Source organism: Molossus molossus, unplaced genomic scaffold, assembly GCF_014108415.1.
Source record: "Molossus molossus isolate mMolMol1 unplaced genomic scaffold, mMolMol1.p scaffold_m16_p_12, whole genome shotgun sequence".
Classification (NCBI taxonomy): domain Eukaryota; kingdom Metazoa; phylum Chordata; class Mammalia; order Chiroptera; family Molossidae; genus Molossus; species Molossus molossus.
This window is the reverse complement of record NW_023425347.1, coordinates 90,162,856-90,183,897: the sequence shown is the minus strand read 5'-3', so window position 1 is coordinate 90,183,897 and position 21,042 is coordinate 90,162,856. Positions and strand designations below refer to the sequence as shown.

The 21,042-nt window shown below is 40.0% G+C and overlaps 1 protein-coding gene across 1 annotated transcript in view; it reads left to right on the top strand.

The window, feature by feature from the left end:
* Window positions 1-21,042, top strand: part of CDC42 (cell division cycle 42) — a 58,603-nt gene that overhangs the window by 20,656 nt on the left and 16,905 nt on the right. The window contains exons 2-3 of the mRNA XM_036255350.1: window positions 13,979-14,133; window positions 16,912-16,984. Coding sequence (XP_036111243.1) covers window positions 14,029-14,133; window positions 16,912-16,984 — 178 coding nt within the window. The 5' untranslated portion in view covers window positions 13,979-14,028. The remainder of the gene's footprint in view (window positions 1-13,978; window positions 14,134-16,911; window positions 16,985-21,042) is intronic.

Genomic DNA, 21,042 nt, shown 5'->3' with positions numbered 1-21,042 from the left:
ATAATTAGGGAAGGATTCTCAGATAATGTGGGATTTTAGGATGGAAAAATAGGACAGAAATAGGATGAGTTGTGAGGTTAGACATCCATGGTTTGGAGAGATGATGGGAATAGTCATAGTCTTTGAAATACACACCAGCCCTGGCTGGTTGCTCAGTGGTTAGAACATTGACCCGTGGACCAATGAGTCACGGGTTTGATTCCAGTCAGGGCACGTACCTCGGTTGCAGTTCGGTCCCTGGCCCTGGTTGGGGTTGTGCAGGAGGCAACCAGTCAATGTCCCCCCACCTCTTCCCCTCCCTCCCTCTCTCTCTGTCCTCGGGTGAGAATTAAAAAAAAAAAAAGACGTGTTGATAATTATATAGTATCAGGCAACTGACAATTGATTAGATGGATATAGTAAGATAGATGCAAAGAAACTGATTGAGCAATGTCTTTTTTTTTTTTTTTGAGAGAGAGGGAGGTAGAAACATTGATTGGCTGCCTCCTGCACGCCTCCTATTGGGTATAGAGCCCACAATCTGGGCATGTGCCCTGACTGAAAATTGAACCTGCAACCTTTCAGTGCACGGGACGATGCCCAACCAACTTAGCCACACTGGCCAGGGCTAAATGTTTTTATTTTTGGTCACAAATACAATATAAAATAATGATTCCGGATGGCCTCCCTTATTTTTTTTTGCTAAATTGAGAAAGGGAAACACATTAGTTAGTAAAACTAAAGACATGTTTTGATTGGATCAGATATTTTGGAATGAAGTCATTTTCAGAAATGATGCTGACAAAACAAACTTGTCTAGCATTGCTGAAAACATCTTTTACCACATAGAATCACAGTCTTTCATTTTATGAGTGCTATTATCAGCAATTTTTCCTCTGACAGTTGCTTCGTTTTTGTCATCTCAAGGACCCTTAGAACCTCAATTTGAGACTTGCCTCTCAACTTTCTCATGTAGGTTGTGATTTTACAACATATGAATTCTTTCACAACTGGCAGAAAATTAGGAATTAAAAAAATTTTTTTAAAAATTTTAATTGATTTTTAGATGGGGGGGGGGATAGAAACATCGATATGAAAGAGAAACATTGCCCGGCCGGTGTGGCTCAGTGGACTGAGTGTGGTCCCATGCACCAAGGGGTCACTGGTTCGGATCCCAGTCAGGGCACATGCCCAGGTTGACATCTTGATCCCTGGTGGAGGGGTGTGCAGGAGGCAGCCAATCGATATTTCTCTCTTATTGATGTTTCTATCTCTCTCCTCCTTTCCTCTCTCTCTAAAATTGATGGGGGGAAAACATATATATATAAAAAAATAGTGCTTTCTCTTTAAAAGAAAAAGAAAAAAAAGAGAAGAGAAACATCGATTGGTTGCCTCCCGTACCGTACCCATCCTAGCCGGGAATTGAACCCGAACCTGGGTATGTGCCCTGACCAGGAATCGAACCCACCACCTTTTAGTGCATGGGATGATGCTCCAACCAACTGAGCCACACCAGCCAGGGCAGAAAATGGAGTCATTTGAATAATTGTTTAATATTTGCCATCCAGTACTTTGCCTTTGTTAATGCATTTAATTGGTAACTGGAGTGTTAGGACCTCCGCAGCCATTTTGTGGAAGAGATTTACATAAAAAATTTAAGGTGGTATGTGTTTGTCAAAAACCTCAAAATACTTTTGTTTTATGCAACATTTGAGAAGTACATTTAGGAGCAGGGGTAGGAGGAGGAGACCCAGTATTTTTTCCAACAATCAAAAGCTGTAGTATCACTTATATTCTGCTTGAGTCTATTTCTATGATTTTTACTATTTTTTGGTGAAATAGCTAACAATTTTGTTTCTTTTCATGTCTCATCAAAAATCAACAAGAGAAAAGCAGGGCTCTTGGACATACACCATGGAGAACCTTGTCTTTTAAATTTCTATAATGACTTAATTCTGAGGTGAATAAGTAGAATTATAGGGGAAAATAGGGTTACTCACATCTATTCAAGGATAGGAGAGAACAAAATAAGTTTTGTTTGCTTTTTTTTTTAATTCTCACCCAAGGACATTTTTCCATTTTTTGTTCAGATAGAGTGGGAGGGAGGGAGGAAGGGGGGGGGAGAGAGGGAGAGAGAAACATTGACGTGAAAGGGACACATTGAGTGGTTGCCACCCGCACGACCCAACCAGGGCCGGGGAAAAACTGCAACCGAGGTACATGCCCTTAGCGGAAACTGAACCCCGGTCTCCCTGGACCGCAGGCTGACGCTCTAACCGCTGAGCCAAACCGACCAGGGCGATTTTTTTGCTTTTTGAAAAATTAATTTTTTAGCCTTACTAATTTAAAGCAAAACAAGTTACTATATGATTTCTCTCTTATTTTGATATGTTCACTGTGAGGAACCACTTTGATTACCACCTTTCTTTTTTCTTTTCTTTTTGTTTTAAATCTTTATTGTTGAATGTAGAATGTATTACAGATGTTCCACATTTTTTCCCCCATTGACTCCCCCCTCCCCACTCCTGCCTCCCTCCCACACTATTGTCTGTGTCTATTGGTTATGCATATAAGTTCTTTGGTTTATTTCTTCCCACCCCCCTAGCCCCTTTCCCTTTGAGGTTTGTCAGTTTAGCAACCAATTTGTACTTCTTAATCCCTTCATCTTTTTCACCCATTCCCCCAATCCCCCTCCCATCTGGCAACCAACAAAATGTTCTCTGTATCTATGAGAATGTTTCTGTTCTGCCTGTTCATTTTGTTTGTAGATTCCATTGTTGATAGATATGTATTCATTGCCATTTTGTTTGTTCATATATTTTATCTTTTTCTTCAAAAAGACCCTTCATCATTTCATATAATAACGGTTTGGTGGTGATGAACTCCTTTAACTTTTTCTTGTCTGGGAAAGTCTTTATATAAAAGCCATTGATTCTAAATGACAGCTTTGCAGGATAGAGTAATCTTTGTTGTAGGTTCTTGCGTTTCATCACTCTGAATATTTCTTGCCACTCCCTTCTGGCCTGCAAAGTTTCTTTTGAGAAATTTCTTGCCACTCCCTTCTGGCCAGAAAAGTTTCTGGCCTGACAGCCTTATGGGAACTCCCTTGTAGGTAACTAGCTGCCTTTCTCTTGCTGCTTATAAGATTCTCTCTTTGTCTTGAACCTTTTGCATTTTGATGATGATGTGTCTTGGTGTGGGCCTCTTGGGGTTCATCTTGTTTGGGACTCTCTGTGCTTCCTGGACTTGTATGTCTGTTTCCTTCACCAAGTTAGGAAAGTTTTCTGCCATTATTGTTTCAAACAGGCTTTCGATTTCTTGTTCTCTCCTCCTTCCGGCACCCCCAAGATGCGAATGTTGGCACGCTTGAGGTTGCCCCAGAGGCTCCTTACACTATCCTCATTTTTTTGGGTTCTTTTTTCTTTTTTGCTGTTCTGATTGGGCGTTTTTTGCTTCCTTATATTCCAAATCGATGGTTTGCTCCTTGGATTTACGTACTCTATTATTGAAGCTGTGTAAATTATTCTTTATTTCAGTTAAAGTCTCCTTCGTTTCTAACTGTGCATCGATCATTTATGCTCTTGAGGCCCTCACTGAGTTCATTGAGCATCCTTATAAGCAGTATTTTGAACTCAGCATCTGTTAGGTTGCTTATCTCCATTTCGCTTAGTTATTTTCTTGGGGTTTTGTTCTGTTCTTTCATTTGGGACCTGTTTCTTTGTCTCCTCATTTTGGCTGCCTCCCTTTGTTTGTTTCTGTGTATTACCTAAGGAGCGGTATGGGGCTAGCTGAGACCAGATGCTGCTCGTTTGAAAAAATTTAGGAAAACGTGAAGCAGGATTCAAGTCAGGCCAATCCTATGGTTAAGCAAGTGCCAACAGCTTGGGTGGGCCTGAAAGTTGGGTGGGGTGGGGCGGGGCCTCAGGGAGTCACCAGGGCGGGGCTACCAGTGTGAGCCAGGTTGCTGGAGTCCCAGATATGGCTTCTGTCTGCCGCCCCAGGGAAGGGCTCACCAAAGGAACAAAGGCCTCTCACAGCACGTTTGTCCTGGAGAAAGCCCCCTCTCAAGCCCTCGCTCCAGTGCCAAACAGCTCTTCCCTGTATGTGTCTGGTGCCCCTCGAGCTGCCTCCCCTCCAAGCTTAGAGGGAGCGAGTCCGATAAGTCCGTGTGCGGGCCCTTTAAGGAGCTACCTGGGGCTCCAGCCGCGTTAGTCTCCCTGAGCCTCAGTTCCTGCTGGTTTTTTCCAGCCAGAATTTATGGGGACCTCTCTTCCTGGCACTGGAACCCTAAGCAGGGCACCTGGTGTGGTACGGGACCCCTCAGTCCTCAGGGAGTACCTTCCCAGCCGAGGTGTCCTCCTGATTTGTGTCCTGATTTTTATCCGCCACACGAGGGTGCCTGTCGCGCCGCCGCCCCTCCTACCAGTCTCGATGCAGCAGCTTTTATTCCGTAGTTGTAGGACTTCCACTCAGCTTGATTTCAGGCGGTTTTGAATGGTGGTTGTTCTGTAGTTTTGTTGTAACTTGGATGTGGTTGTGGGAGGACGCGATACTGCGTTTACCTATGCTGCCATCTTGACCGGAAGTCCTGATTACCACCTTTCTTGATGATAGGATTCTGTCCTTCACTAATTTTTTCCTATTAGAGTAGACAACTAGAAGATGAAAAATGAACAAATGAAAATAACCAATCAACTTCTAGAGAAGATATGTTGGCTGGCTTGGGAGTGAGAAGGAGAAGGTGGGAAAATAAATCTTAAAAATTATTTCAGGAGGATTTTCCTATAAAGAAAAAATTTAATAGTGGATAAAATATTTAAGACTAGGTAGTTTTGCCCTGGCCGGTTTGGCTCAGCGGTTAGAGCATCGGCCTGTGGTCCAGGGAGACCCGGGTTCAGTTCCCGCTAAGGGCACGTACCTCGGTTGCAGTCTGTCCCTAGCTCTGGTTGGTCGTGCGGGTGGCAGCCACTCGATGTGTCCCTTTCACGTCGATGTTTCTCTCTCTCTCTCTCTCCCTCCCACTCTATCTCAACAAAAAAATGGAAAAATGTCCTCAGGTGAGGATAAAAAAAAAAGAAAAAAAAAAGAAAAAAGACTAGGTAGTTTTACTTAGCCTCTAGTGTAATAATTATTCCAAGAAACTATCTAATTGCTCCATTACTTACATACAAAATGTAAATTCACAACAAAATGATTATCTCTCACAAAGCTCAGTCAAGTAAACAGGGTGTGGGATTTTATTTTATTCTCCTTATAACCTAGAGTATTAGCCTGGTATTGTTCAATGGATACTGGTGAAAGACTTGAGACTCTTGGGTCATAGACAAAGAATTTAGTTAATTAAGGCACAACCAGCAGCTGATTCGTCTTAACCCTAAGACTTCCATGCAGGGGATGCAGTGGGTTTGTGTCAATACTGAAGAACATGGAGCTTGCAGGACCCACTGTTTAATAGCATGGGGGAAGCAGACCTGCTCTTTGTCCCAGAGGGAGACAGTACTGTATCCTTCAATGTTGTTTGCTGCAAACATAACCCCCTGGCATGGCCTGGGTAGAGTGGTCAGGGCCTTGCATTCTTAGGGTATCAAGCAAGATGTATAGGAGTACAAGAGACCCATGCAGGACTCTCTCTCTCAACACAGGGTTGTTTACTTTTTACTAATAGAAAGGTATTTTACAGAATTATAATTTATTTTTCAAATTGGAATGGATACATTTATTATTGAAAACTGAAGCAAACTGCTGATCATGTTAAGCATCTTTTGTTTTTTTATTTTTATTTTTTTATTCTCACTCGAGGACATTTTTCCATTTTCTGTTCAGACAGAGTGGGAGGGAGAGAGAGGAAGAGAGAGAGAAACATCGATGTGAAAGGGACACATCGAGTGGCTGCCACCCGCAGGACCCAACCAGGGCCGGGGACAAACCGCAACCGAGGTACGTGCCCTTAGCGGAAACCGAACCCAGGTCTCTCTGGACCGCAGGCCGACGCTCTAACCGCTGAGCCAAACTGGCCAGGGCAAGCATCTTTTATTTTTATTAGGGCAGATAACTTTGAGCAAGCAATATCTGTATTGGTTTGACTTTTTGAATGAGTGCCAAAGTTCGTAAGATTATTTCCTGTTTATTGAGGACTCTGGAAAAAAATTATACAGTTTAAAAAGAACTGTCTTTATGTGGCTTGTTGTGTATTTAAAGAGTTGGAAAAGAATGTAAAGATGAGTGTTAACATTCTGGCTTTGGGGCAGTTAAGGGATATTTTAAGTCCTAAAAAGATTCTCATTCTTTTTTTATCCTCACCTGAGGACATATTTCCATTTTTTGTTCAGATAGAGTGGGAGGGAGGGAGAGAGAGCAAAACATCGACGTGAAAGGGACACATCGAGTGGCTGCCACCCGCACGACCCAACCAGGGCCAGGGACAAACTGCATCCGAGGTACATGCCCTTAGCAGGAACTGAACCTGGGTCTCTCTGGACTGCAGGCCAATGCTCTAACTGCTGAGCCAAACTGGCCAGGGCAATTCTCATTCTTTATTTTGGTTCTTTTGTGTGTAATATGGGGTCATCTAATGTCATTAAATTCTCTTGAATTTTGTTTGAAGCTAACTTTATTTCAAGGTTTAAAAACATTTCTTCTTTTTTTCATCCTCACCCAAGGGTATTTTTCCATTTATCTTCAGATAGAGAAGGAGGGAGTGGGGGGTGTGGGGGGGAGAGAGAGACATTGATGTGAGAGAGACGTTGATTGATTGCCACCCACACAACCCCAATTGAAGTTGGGGACAAACTGCAACTGAGGTACGTGCCGTTGGCCTGAATCGAACCTGGGACTCTTTTGTCTGTGGGTCTACGTTCTAACCACTGAACCAAACCGGCCAGGGCTAAAAACATTTCTTTTACAATGTGTCATTTGTTTTGGGGAGAAAGGTGGAGGTATAATAGGATTTTTGGAGTTTAGCTGGCAGTGGGCCAATAATAATGATCCTAAAGAGAGAGTTCCATATCTTCTTTAAATCTATACTCAAGGACCCTGGAAAAATAAAGGAACTTTCATTCTGAGATTCTTAAAGAGTATTTGGACCCCCAAAGCATTTAAAAACCTAGGAAGTGTAGGGGTTTTAGTGTCTCTGTCTGGCGAAGTGATAGGTACTCTGTGAAGGAGTGTGGAAGATACACCTTATTTAACAATTTATTTTCCTTATGATTGATAGAATCATTTTTTATACTTTAAGTTACTCAACCCCAATTCTAAGTTCAAGTACAAATGAACTTCATTGTTAAAGAGAGATAGTGTTTAGTTATTGGTGCAAAATAACTTTTCTGCCTCTTTGGATAACAAAATGGTAATTGGTACTACATAGCCTCCTAGCTGCCATAGTGATTTGACATTGTTTTAACAGGAAGTTAACATAGGACATACAATCATGTCTGGCCTAGATTTCTTCATATTGTTGAAGCTGGCACTGTATATTGCAAAAACCAAAGCCTCTTCCCTGGTCACTTGCTTCCTTCCCATCTGGTGACTTTTTTCTTTCTTTTTTTAAAACTATGTCTTTATTGATTTTAAAGAGAGAGGGGAAGGGAAAAGGGGAGAGAGATACTGGAGATTGAGCCTGTAACCCTGGGTGTGTGTCCTGACTGGGAATTGAAGTGGTGACCTCTTGGTGCATGGGGCAACGCTCAACCATCTGAGCCACACCGGCCGGGCTCTGGTGACATTTTAATACATGACATTATTATTGTTATTGTTATTAATAAATATTTATAGCAGCTTTATTTGTAATACCTGAAACTGAAAATGACCCAAATGTTCATCAGTGGGTGAATGAACAAACAAAATGTGATATATATACACACACACACACACACACACACACACACACACACAATACAATACTACTTAGCAATGAAAAGGAAAGAACTACTGATATATACATTGATGAATCTCAAGATTATTGTGCAGACTGAAAGAATCCAGACACAAAATAGTATGTGTTGTATGATTCCATTTACATACATTCTGTAGACTACAAAGTACTCTACAGTGAGTAATAACATTTGCCTGAAGATAATGGTAAAGGGAGGGATGGATTCCCAAGGAGCATGAGAAAAATTTTGGAGGTGATGGAAATGCTTGGTATTAGATTTTTCCAATAATTTCATAGGTAGAAATATAAATAAAAAGTCATTGAGTTTTACACTTTAATTACGTGGTTTGGCCCTGGACGGTTTGGCTCAGCAGTTAGAGCGTTGGCCTGCGGGCCAGAGAGTCCCGGGTTCGGTTCCTGCTAAGAGCACATACTTCAGTTGCAGTTTGTTCCCGGTCCTGGTTGGGGTCTTCTGGGTGGCAGCCAGTCAATGTCTCTCTTACATCTCTCTCCCTCCCTCCCTCCCTCCCTCCCTCCCTCCCTCCCTCCTGCTCTATCTGAAGATAAATGCAAAAATGTCCTTTGGTGAGGATAAAAAAAAAACATTATGTTGTTTGGTGTACATAAGTGACACCTCAATAAAGTAATTTAAAAATTCTACAGTTTGAGCCCTGGCTGGTTAGGCTCAGCGGTTGGAGCGTCGGCCTGAGGACCAGAGAGGTCCGGGTTTGGTTCCTGCTAAGGGCATGTACCTCGCTTGCAGTTTGTCCCCGGCCCTGGTTGGGGTTGTGTGTGTGGTGGCCAGTTGATGTGTCTCTCTCACATCGATGTTTCTCTCTCTCTCTTCCTCCCTCCCTCCTTCCTGCTCTGTAAAAAAAAAATAAAATAAATTTTACAGTTTGATATGACAATAGTGTTTTGACATGTCATGACCAACTGAGTTCATAAATCTATTTTTACAAAACTTTGTTTCTTGTAACACATCCTAGAGGCCATTTTCCTGGGGAGAAAATGGTGTGAACTCTAGAGAGCAGTACGTGAAATTATCAATAAATACTACATGTCAAATATTTTGCAGAATAGTTAATTAAATTGGAACTTGACTCTGAAATGACCACTTTTATAATGATAATTCTATATATGACTATGTTTTTAGTAAGAACAATGAGTACTGCAATTATTTTGGAAATAAAAAAAATTATGTGCTCTGTTCTAAGTGGGTTGTAATTGTTGATGTTTTAAAATTATATTGACTTAAAAGTGCCTTTAAACATTCAAGATTAATAGCTAACATTTACTAAGCATTTACTGTATGCCAGGCACTGTTTTAAATTCTTTACACGTATTATCTTTTTTTTTCCTTTCTCTTTTTTTTAATCCTCACCTGAGGACATTTTTCCATTTTTTTTTGTTCAGATAAGAGTGGGAGGGAAAGAGAGGAAGAGAGAGAGAGAGAAAGAGAGACACATTGATGTGAAAGGGACACATCGAGTGGCTGCCACCCTAACCCAACCAGGGTCTGGGACAAACTGTAACTGAGGTATGCGCCCTTAGAGGGAACTGAAACCCGGTCTCTCTGGACCGCAGGCCGACGCTCTTAAGCGCTGAGCCAAACCGGCCAGGGCTACATGTATTATCTTAATCAACTTATCCTATGAGGAAGATACTACTATTTTCATTTTTTAGATAAGAGGATACTGAGCCACAGAGAAATCAAATAGCTTGCCTCAGGTCACATAGCTATAGTAGTTGGACCAGTCTGACTCCTGAACCAATGATCTTAATAGGGGACCCACAACCAGTTTCCAACAGATTGCTGAGCTATTAAGTCAGGAAGCCTAAGAAATGGAAGATTTGTGGGTATATAGAAAGGGGAAGAGCAAACACAAACTCTTTCTTACTAATTCTTCTATGTCTCCTTTCCCCAATAAAATTCAGTACTTGTCTGCAGGGTGAAGAAACAGGAACTGAACTTCTGTTTCTTGCTTCCTCTTCTGCCTTCCCTTTTCCAATGCCAGCAGCTGTCATGAGTATATACTTGCCACTCCATTTGCAGTGATCATGTTTTTTTTTTTTTAATCCTCATCCGAGGACATTTTTCCATTTTTTTTGTACAGACAGAGTGGGAGGGAGAGAGAGGGAGAGAGAGAGAGGGAAACATCGATGTGAAAGGGACACATCGAGTGGCTGCCACCCGCACGACCAACCAGGGCCGGGGACAAACTGCAACCGTGGTACATGCCCTTAGCGGGAACCGAACCCGGGCCTCTCCGGACCACAGGCGGACACTCTAACCGCTGAGCCAAACCGGCCAGGGCGTGATCATGTTTTTTATTAATTTCACTTCTCAGGCATGAGGTAGTATAGTTTAGTGTTTTAGAGCAGGGGCTTGACAGACTGCTTGGGTTTAAATTTCACTTCTGCTGTTTGTTGGCTCATTAATTTTGGCCTAGTTACTTCACTGAACCTCACTTATCTGTAAAATGGACATAATATAGTACATACCTCATAGGATTGTTGGGAGGATGAAATGTTTGAATATGTGTAATATGTTTAGGACAGTATGTGGCACATAGTAAGTGCTAAATAAGTGTTTGCTACTCTCACTATTATTATTTGAAAATACTTTTAGGTTGAAACACCTCTGAAGTATACCAGTTCATGATCTCTCAGTATTCAATGTGAATTTTTCATTACTGAATATGTAAAATGCTTGGATAATGCAGCTAATTCATATTGATCATTTGAATTCTACTTTAAGAAAGTACTTCTAGGTGACCTAAAATGCCTGTAATGTTTATCTTAGCTTAGATTCTTGTGTTACTGGTGTTTCTTATCTTGCTATCATATAGGAAAGTGGTTCGCAAACTTAACTTTGTTGTGCATTAGAATTACATAGGGAGTGTTGAGTTCTAATTTATTAGATTTGGGGTGAGGCCCAGGAATCTGAGTTGTTAATAAACCCAGTCCAAGTCAATTCTGACTCTGGTGGTCTGAAGTGATAATTTTGAAATTTCTGATTTAGAGGCTGAATTAAAGCACAACAGGAAGGAGATTATAAAAGGTAATAACTGTCAGACTTTTGTTAGTTTGCATGTAGGCAGGATGATTTGTAAACTAAAAAGCATTTAATTTATTGTTTAAAGATAGTGATAGGGTCTTTTCTTCTACCTAAATTATTTTGTTAACACCTGTTAGATAACTTGGGTTTTTTTATCCTTACTCGAGGGCATTTTGCATTTATCTTCAGATAGAGCGGGAGGGAGACACATCGACTGGTTGCCACCCACATGACCTCATCTGGGGCTGGGGACAAACTGCAACTGAGGTACATGCCCTGAGTGGCAACCGAACCTGGATTTCTCTGGTCCGCGGGCCGACGTTCTAACTGCTGAGCCAAACCAGCCAGGGCAGATAACTTGGTTTTAGGGACTACTTTATAGATACAGAAATGATTCAGGAAGAACAGAAAGAAATAATACAGGAGTTTTTAGAAAGAAGAAATATTGGGATGGATTTCTTGGTTTTTGTGTCATTAACTAAGTAGTAGCAAATATATTTAGTTCATTTTAACCTTTTTTTTTGTGTGTTCTTATTGTGTGCAAAGCATGAAAAGTTCTATTAGATACTATTAGATAGTCCACCAAAGAGAGGAGGAAGTAAAGTGTATGTTGTTGTTTGCTTTTTTAAAAAAATCCTAACTCAAGGATATGTTTTTATTGATTTTTAGAGAGGAGAGGAAGGGGAAGAGAGAGAGAAAGAGAAAGAGAAACATTGATGTGAGAGATAAACATTTATTGGTTGCTTCCTGTACACACCCTGGGGCCCCGACTGGGGATAGAACCTGCAATTTAGGTATGGTGAGCCACCCGGCTGGGGCTACAGTGTAAGTTTTGACCCACTGGACAGAAATAGAATGTGATAGGATTGATTTAATTGACATACTAGGCAGAAGAGAGTTAATGTATATTGAGCATGAGCTGAAAGCCAGGTCTTTTCTGAATTATTTAATCTTCATAACAACTGTGTGAGGTTTTGATAGAATTAGTTCTGTTTTACAAATGAGAAAATTGAGGCAAAAAGAGGTTAAGAAACTTGCCCAGGTCACTAATAAGTGCTAAATAGTGAGTAACACCCAGAGTTTTCCTGACTTCAGAGTCAGGAAAGTTATTATTTTATGTATTAAGTTTATGTCTTTTGGATCATCTTTCCAGCTTATTAGGCAGGAGGACATACAAGAAGGGCCTGATTGACTTGAGGACTGTTTTTTCTACTCTGAAAAAAAAAAGAAAAAAAAAAAGATAAACAGTCCTAAAAGTTTTCAAATAATAATTGTCTAATGATCTACCCAACTGTATGCAGAGCACATTTCTCTTTACCCATTACTTTCCATTGGAAAATCTTAAAGATTGTTCTCAGAAACATTGGCATTTAGTTATAATGAATTTGTACTTAACAATGCAGAAATACTTTTCCTTGGTTATAAGACTTATGTTCAGCTAGTCTTCAGTTGGTTATTCAGATCAATTGTTCTGTGATTTAGTTGTAATTCCAGTTTGGATCTGGGAGGAGGTGAGTGTAACTTCCACCTACTCTGCTGCCATCTTGAATCTTCCACTAACACAGAAATATTTAAAAAAATTGTAGTTGCGCCCTGGCCGGTTTGGCTCAGGGGTTAGAGCGTCGGCCTGCCGTCCCGAGAGACCCGGGTTCGGTTCCCGCTAAGGGCATGTATCTTGGTTGCAGTTTGTCCCCGGCCCTGGTTGGGTCGTGTGGGTGGCAACAACTCGATGTGTCTCTTTCACGTTGATGTTTCTCTCTCTGTCTCTTCCTCTCTCTCTCACCCACTCTATCTGAACAACAACAACAACAACAAAATTGTAGTTGCCCTGGCCGATTTGGCTCAGCAGTTGAGCGTCAACCTGAGGACCAGAGAGTCCCGGTTCGCTTCCCACTAGGGGGACGTACCACAAAAAAAAAATAAAAGAAAAGACTACAGTAAGAGAAGCTAAAGTAATTATATCTGTTTATAAGTCAGTATTTTTAGAGTGATTTGACTTTTTTATTATGAAAAGGTAGGTTTTGGCCTCTTTATGCACAAATACTGAATTAGTAACCAGGCAACCTGGTGCTAAAACAGCTGCTGAGCCCAGCCGGTGTGGCTCACTTGGTTGAGCATTGTCCCAAGACATCTCAGCTTGATTTCCAGTCTGGGCACCTGCCCAGGTTGTGGGCTCCATCTCCAGTAGGGGAAGTGTAGGAGGCAACCAATCGATGTTTCTCTCTCATTGATGTTTTAATCTCTCCCTCTCCTTTTCTCTCTCTGTAATAAAAAAAAAAATTAATAAAAACATGTTTTAGCCTGGCCAGTGTGGCTTAGTGGTTGAGTGTCGACCCATGCACCAGGAGGTTGCCAATTTGATTTCCAGTCAGGGCACATGGCCAGGTTGTGGGCCCAGTCCCCAGGGCGGGGCATGTAGGAGGTGGCAAATCAGTGTTTCTATCTCACTCACTTCCCTTCCTTTCTCTCTAAAATCAATAAAAGAAAAAAACACACAAAAAACATATTTTAGAAATAAAACAGCTGCTGAGATGAGGGATTACCTTGATCTTTATCTAGTTTCTTATGTTTCTCATCTCTTACAATGGGGTGGTGGTGCTCTGCTGCTGGTTGGTTATAGTCTGAGTAACTGTAGCTCTAAGGTTGGATATATGGATCATTCTTTAAAGCAGTGGCCTTTATATTTCATTCTAGTACACATACACGTATACACATGTGTGCACATAGAACTGAAGGAAAAGTTTTACAAAATACTTCACACACTAAATGGGATTCATTCTGAAATAGAAACATTCTCTTTCATTATAATAAGAAATATACTGCTTTTCCCCCCACTTTGAACTTTTAAAAAAACATTTAACTTGAAATAACCAGGCATCAGAAACTTGACTCTTATTTATTATTGTGATGTTGAGCAAGTCACTATTTCTCTTTAGTTTTTTTTTCAGTCAGAGCAGTTGGGGTGCTAGTTCTGTTCTTGCTCTGAATGAGTAAACCTGTTGCGAGTTGAAGAAAAAAATACATATATGAGTACAAATAAATAAAACATATCTTTAATATTTTTGTAGGTCATCGTCGGATTTGAAATATTTAAAGTGGATAGAAAATTGTTTCAGCAATGCAGACAATTAAGTGTGTTGTTGTGGGCGATGGTGCTGTTGGTAAAACATGTCTCCTGATTTCCTACACAACAAACAAATTTCCATCTGAGTATGTACCAACTGTAAGTATGAAAGCTTTCATCTGTTAGTGAAAGATACTATAATTTGATATCCTTTTGAAAACTCTCTGTATACTGAAATATTTCTGTTGTCTGCCTTTGTTTCCTGTTTTTAAAGATCTTGACATCTCATGGGTAAATTATATACACTTTAAAATTAAACAGCTGAAAAATCAGTGGAAAGTCAGAAGGGGTGACACAAGGGTTTGCAAGAAGTGCTGGGAGGCAAAACTCCAATAGACAAGATTCAAAAGAGTGGTGGTCTCAGTTTGGAGAAGTATGCCCTACATCTTGGAATGAGGTGACTTCTTTTTTTTGATATCCTGGCCAATGATTAATCAGTGCTTGGAGGTCTTCTGGGATGCTTTTTAGTGTCTTATAACTTCAGAGAAAGTAGTATGTATATCTATAATTATTCTCCTGAGGCAGAAGAGAATCTCATGGAGCTGTTGCCTTAGCAGTAATGGAGCTCCAAACTGATTTTTAGGGGCGGAGAAGACCTGCTTTTGTTATGCGAACACCAACAGAAGCCTTTGGGGGTCCTCTCCTACAAGTCTTTTTATTAGCTCCTTGGAAGAATAGAGGGAAAGTGGGAATAACAAAAATAATGAAGAGAGAGAGAGAAAGAGAGTTACTCGTGAAAGAATGGGTTTGGGTATCCAGTTTTGTCCTGGGTTGTTGGACCAACTCAGTGATCCAATTCTGTTAAACATAGATATCCATTCATTGGTGAGAGTACAGTAGAGTTGGCCTGGCCTGGCAACATCCACCTGTTAAATGAGCTATTTTAGGGGTTATGAAGCACCTATGTAGATTAATATGGGATTAATATTGTTTGTAAGTAAAGGGGAAGAAAATATATGAGTACTTTAGGTTAATCTTCAGAGACATGACCATTGTGAAGAGGGTGAATTGTTAAAGGCTTTGTAATTATGTTAATTGGAATTGACAGTCTATAATATCCCAAATGCAGGTAAAGTGAATGAGGTGGGGAAGAATTTGAATGTATAATCAAATACAAAATCATATTTTTGTGTTGGTCCTTTTGGGGACATTGTAAGTGAAAGAAATTCTGAGGTTGAAAGGGACTTTTAGGGGACTTTTAGAGATACATGGATCTTCTTTCAGAGTGAGGGCAACTATCATAATTTTTGTCTTTCAGTTTCCATTAACATTATTGTCTTATAAACATTTCTGTCTCTGTTTTATGACTTTGGTAGGTGTTCCTTTTAAGGTGGGCTTGTGGGTGCTTTATATATATGTTTGTATGTGGATCTCTGAAAAAGGGTTAGGTATGACTTAAGAAAATAACCTGTATGGTTTGAGAGCTTAACCACATGAGTTACATTTCCTTGTTCTTGTTATTAAAAACTGACTTTCTTTTAGCTACCACCTCCCCCATGCCCTTGCTTCCACACTTGTTTACATTTAAACGAGCTCCTAACCTATTAAAATGTGAATCAGAAAATTAGTGTTCAAAGGTTAATAAACAGGGCTGATCTTAAAATATAATGTCTTTCTAGTTGGGAAACATTGCTTTTAAATTGTAAATTAATTCAAAGGCATCCATGGATTAGTGTTGGGTCTTTTTCTATTTAGCACCATTATCTCCTATTTTCACAAGTAACTTAGTACAATCATATTAATATATATTGAGTTTGTAATGGGTTTTACAGTCTATTTACAAATAAAGCATATAGCCAAAGAGGGTATCTTAGGTCATTGGTTTGTACCCAATAACATAAGTTTTATTTATTAAATCCCAACAATTAATCTGCCAGCCTTTTCTTGGACACTTTTCCTTGAGTACCTTGAGGGAACCTTTATTTCTCTCTAATGGGCCAGTTGGCAACAAGGCTCTTCTTTTTTTGGTGTTAATCCTCACTCGAGGATATTTTTCTATTAATCTTTTAGATAGAGTGGAAAGGAGGGAGAGAGAGACACATTGATGTGAGGGACACACATCAATTGGCTGCCTCCTGCACAACTCTAACTGGGGCAGGGGATTAAACCTGCAACCTAGGTATGTGCCCTTGACCAGAAATGGGCCCGAGGACCCACTGAGCCAAACCAGCCAGAGCAACAAGGCTCTTCTTATCTTGAACCTTGAAGGGAAAAAGATTATTATGGATCTAGGATATTTTAATTCTAGATTAAAAGGAAATGGTCTATGAAGGAATAATTTCTCAGAAATCAGATTGACCATTGAGGAAAACATTAAACCACTTGTCTCAACATTTTCAAACTTGAACAGGGTCATTTTGTTTATCTAGGGACTCTGCTCCTATGGCTTTTTATCCAGGCTACTGGGGTAGAGTAGACATTTCAGAATATATTTCCTGTCACTTTTTCTAATAACTGTTTAGCTCATGCCAGGGCTTGGTTGGCAAGGTTGGTTATATAAAGAAATGGGCTAAGACGCCCTGGCCAGTTTGGCTCAGCGGTTAGAGTGTTCGCCTGCGGTCCAGAGAGACCCGGGTTCGGTTCCCGCTAAGGGCACGTACCTCGGTTGCAGTTTGTCTCCGGCCCTTGTTGGTCGTGTGGGTGGCAGCCACTCGATGTGTCCCTTTCACATCGATGTTTCTCTCTCTCTCTCTTCCTCTCTCTCCCTCCCACTCTATCTGAACAAAAAATGGAAAAATGTCCTCGGGTGAGGATAAAAAAAAAAAAGAAATGGGCTAAGAGAGGAGTAAGTCTTAGGAAGGAAATATTGCCTTAAGAGTTGTCCTATCTCATTTTGACCATTGCCTTGCACACTAACAGTGTGTTTTGTGTTTTTAGGTTTTTGACAACTATGCAGTCACAGTTATGATTGGTGGAGAGCCATATACTCTTGGACTTTTTGATACTGCAGGTGAAAACTTGATATCTTTTATAATGTTTTGGTTTGTAACTATGACTATTTCTCTTTTTTGGACATTTTTGGGAAACTAGCATATTAGCGAGCCAATTGCCTTTAAAAAAACAATAGCAGGGTTATTTTTGCTTGACCAAGAGGCAATCAGTCAATCCCAGACCTGAAATGACAAATAGGGGTTGGCATATCCTAGGTGGATGGTGTGGAAAGAGATCAAGTAGGGTGAGAGCAGAGTATATAAACAAGCTGTATTATCACTCCCTATAATTTGGACTTGTTTAGTATGTGTGTCTGTGTAATATATATACAGGGAGCTTCTTACAATATACAGATAGCTTGTCATTTTATACTACATTTGAAAATAATTTGAGAGTGATCCAATATCTAGTTTTATAGTATTGACATTTGTGGTCAACTTCTCAAATTGAACAAATCTTTTTCTTTCTTAAGTATATCCAATTCTTCAGTGTTATTTCTTCCTTATTTTGACAGTGGCTGCACATCTTAATTTCTGACATCTCTCAATTTCCAGTTCAGCTAGCCAAAAGAAAATTTCAGAGTGTTATCCTTTTAGTTTGTAGGAATTCTAAATTTTTCACTTTTTATGAGTTACCCTCTCACTCACTGTCTGCTAGCTGACATAATATTTTTATGGAGTGTATTATACTGCCCACTTTGAGGAACTGTCTACATTCAACTGGGAGGGTGAAATGGAGAGAGAATAGTAAGCAGTTAAGTTTAGAGACCAGTGATTTTCTAATGGTGTTTCACGCCTTTAATATTTTTATGAATAAAAATTATAGTAATGGTATATTAGAGGAAACTTGAAAAATAGAGAAAATAAAATAGTGACCTATATCTCATGATAGGTGGATTTTGTTTTATGTGTGCCCTTGAAAGAAATCTGTATGAAGAAAAAAGACAATTTAAAATTTTATTTTTAAATTTCAAAGCCTATTGTTATAAGTCTTTAAATTTTAATCAGCACTTTATTTTTTAGCTTTATTAAAATATATAATACAACAATTCACTCATTTTAAGTGTTCAGTTTGATAATTTTGCTGGCTATACATATAATTGTGTAACCTCTACTATAATCAACATATATCACCTTAAAATTTTCTCTATGTCCCTTTCCTTGACAACCACAGATCTGCTTTCTATCCCGATAGTTTTGCTTTCTTAGAATTTTATATAAATGGAATCATACAATATGTAGTCTTTTGTGTTTTATTTCTTTCACTTAGCATAATGTTTTTGAACTTTATCTGTGCTGTGTGTGTCAGTGGCTTGTTTTTATTTGTAGCATTTCATTGTATGAACATAGCAAAATTTATCCATTTATGAATTGATTGTTTTTTGGGTTTCACTTAAAAATTTTTTGTTGTTGATTTTTAGAGAAAGAGGAAGGGGGAGAAAGAAATCGATGTGAGAGTGTAACATTGATTGGCTGCCTCTCCTACACACTGTCAACCAGGGGATCTAGCCCGAGACCCCAGCACGTGCCCTGACCAGGAATTGAACTGGCAACCTTTTGGTGCACAGGACAATGCCCAACTAACGAAGCCACACTGGCCAGGGCTGAGTTCCACTTTTATTTCCCCTTTATTTATTTTATTTATTTTTTATTTTATTTGTTTAAAAATTTTTTTCCCCTTTATTGATTTTAGAGAGAGAGGAAGTGAGAGGGAGAGAGATAGAAACATCAATGAGAGAGAACATCGATTGGCTGCCTCCTGCATGCTCCCTACTGGGGATCTGGCCCACAACCTGGGCATGTGCCCTATCGAACCAGCGACCTCTTGGTGCATGGGTCGATGCTCAACCACTGGGCTACACCTGCTGGGCTAGGTTTCACTTTTTTTTTTTTATCCTTACCCGAGGACATTCTTTGATATTTTGTTCAGATAGAGTGGGAGGGAGAGAGAGAGAGAGAAAAACATCGATGCGAAAGGGACACATTGAGTGGTTGCCACCCACACGACCCAGCCAGGGCCGGGGATAAACTGCAACCAAGGTACATGCCCCTAGTGGGAACCGAACCTGGGTCTCTCCAGACCACAGGCCAACCGCTGAGCCAAACCGGCCAGGGTCTAGGTTTCACTTTTAAGCTATTATGAATAATGGTGCTATGAACATTTTTACGTGAGTCTTTGTATGGACATATTTTATTTCTCTTCAGTGAATAGCTGGGTAAACCTTTAAATTTAGTTGCACAACTTACTAAATTTTTTATTGAAATCGTCAATTTTAACAAATTTTCAAGATAGACAAGGGTCCTTTGATTAATATTGATTTATTTAACTTAGATTGATAAGACTTTAATCCCAATCAGCCTCATTTTACAACCATTAAATGTCTTCCCATTTAATGTATTCAGTTTTCTATTAAGCAATTCAGAGTGCTTGACTTGACAAGAAAAACATTCCCAAGTTTTTGCATATATAACTTTAATTAACCTGGTAACCTGTGATTTCCTGTATTAATTTATCTTAAACAGTTTTATTTGCACCTTTCATAAAATTTTTAACATTTGGAACAAGGAAATCCCAAGTTTAAGATCAGTTATTCAATTCTACATTTTAAATTGGAATCAGAATCATGTTCTTTAATATGGCATGCTATTTTAAATATTATATATATATATATTTTTTTTTTATCCTCACCCGAGGACATTTTTCTATTTTTTTTTGTTCAGGTAGAGTGGGAGGGAGAGAGAGGAACAGAGAGAGAGAGAGAGAAACATCGATGTGAAAGGAACACATCGAGTGGCTGCCACCCGCACAACCGACCAGGGCCGGGGACAAACTGCAACCGAGGTACGTGCCCTTAGCGGGAACCGAACCCGGGTCTCTCAGGACCGCAGGCCAACGCTCTAACCGCTGAGCCAAACTGGCCAGGGCTATTTTAAATATTATAGACATGAGTGATAAATAAGGATAGAATATTCCTAAATGTAACTGAAAATTAACAGTAATAGTATTTGATTTATTTTATTTCTATGTTAGATTTTGAATCTTTCTGGGAGTTAAAAGACATTCATTAAGAAATAGTTTTACCGCCCTGGCCGGTTTGGCTCAGCGGTTAGAGCGTTGGCCTGCGGTACAGAGAGACCCGGGTTCGGTTCCCGCTAAGGGCATGTACCTCGGTTGCAGTTTGTCCCCGGCCCTGGTTGGTCGTGCGGGTGGCAACCACTCGATGTGTCCCTTTACATCGATGTTTCTCTCTCTCTCTCTCTCCCCCTCTCTCTCCCTCCCGCTCTGTCTGAACAAAAAATGCAAAAATGTCCTCGGGTGAGGATAAAAAAAAAAAAAAAAAAAAAGAGTTTTACCATCCCAGGCAAGTTTGGGGGTTTCCATCTGATCTGGTTGAGATCACTATAAGCCAGAGATTTTTTTGTGTGTTTCCTGCCCCTAGCGGGAACCGAACCCGGGACTCTCTGGTGTGCAGGCTAACGCTCAACTGCTGAGCCAAACTGGCCAGGGCCAGAGATATTTTTTGACAGGCTCTGGAGACCTGGGGCTGAGAATCCAGGGTGAGTCTCCTTTGACACACTTGGGGAGACTCCATTTCCTTCCTCAAAGGCCTTAATCTCAGAGTCCATTTCCTTGTTTAAGTCATGTTATTAAGTCAGTTTAATTCTGCTAAAGCTTTCATCCCCCCTGAGATGGCGTCTGACTTCCTTTAACTGTTTGGTTGCATTTAATCTGTTGACTGTCATTTTGTTCTGAATTCTTTTTATAGCCTTCCTATCTCACCTCTGGCTGCAACTCTTATGGTTGTAGTTAAATAATATCATTTAAGAGCAGAGATAGGCCTCTCCCTCTGTGTTATGGCATTATTTTTGCTTTGGTCACAACAGTAAATTCTTGCTACTGAGTTCCTCACAGTTATTGTGTTCTTTTTCTCCCCTGCATATGTTTTACTACTGTGTATGTAGTTTTATGTTTAACCTTTTTTACTTAACTTGTTTATCATAGGCTCTTTCCCGTGTTGTAGAATCATCAGCACCCCCCACCAATTTTTTTTATGTCAAAATTTAAATGTCATTCTTT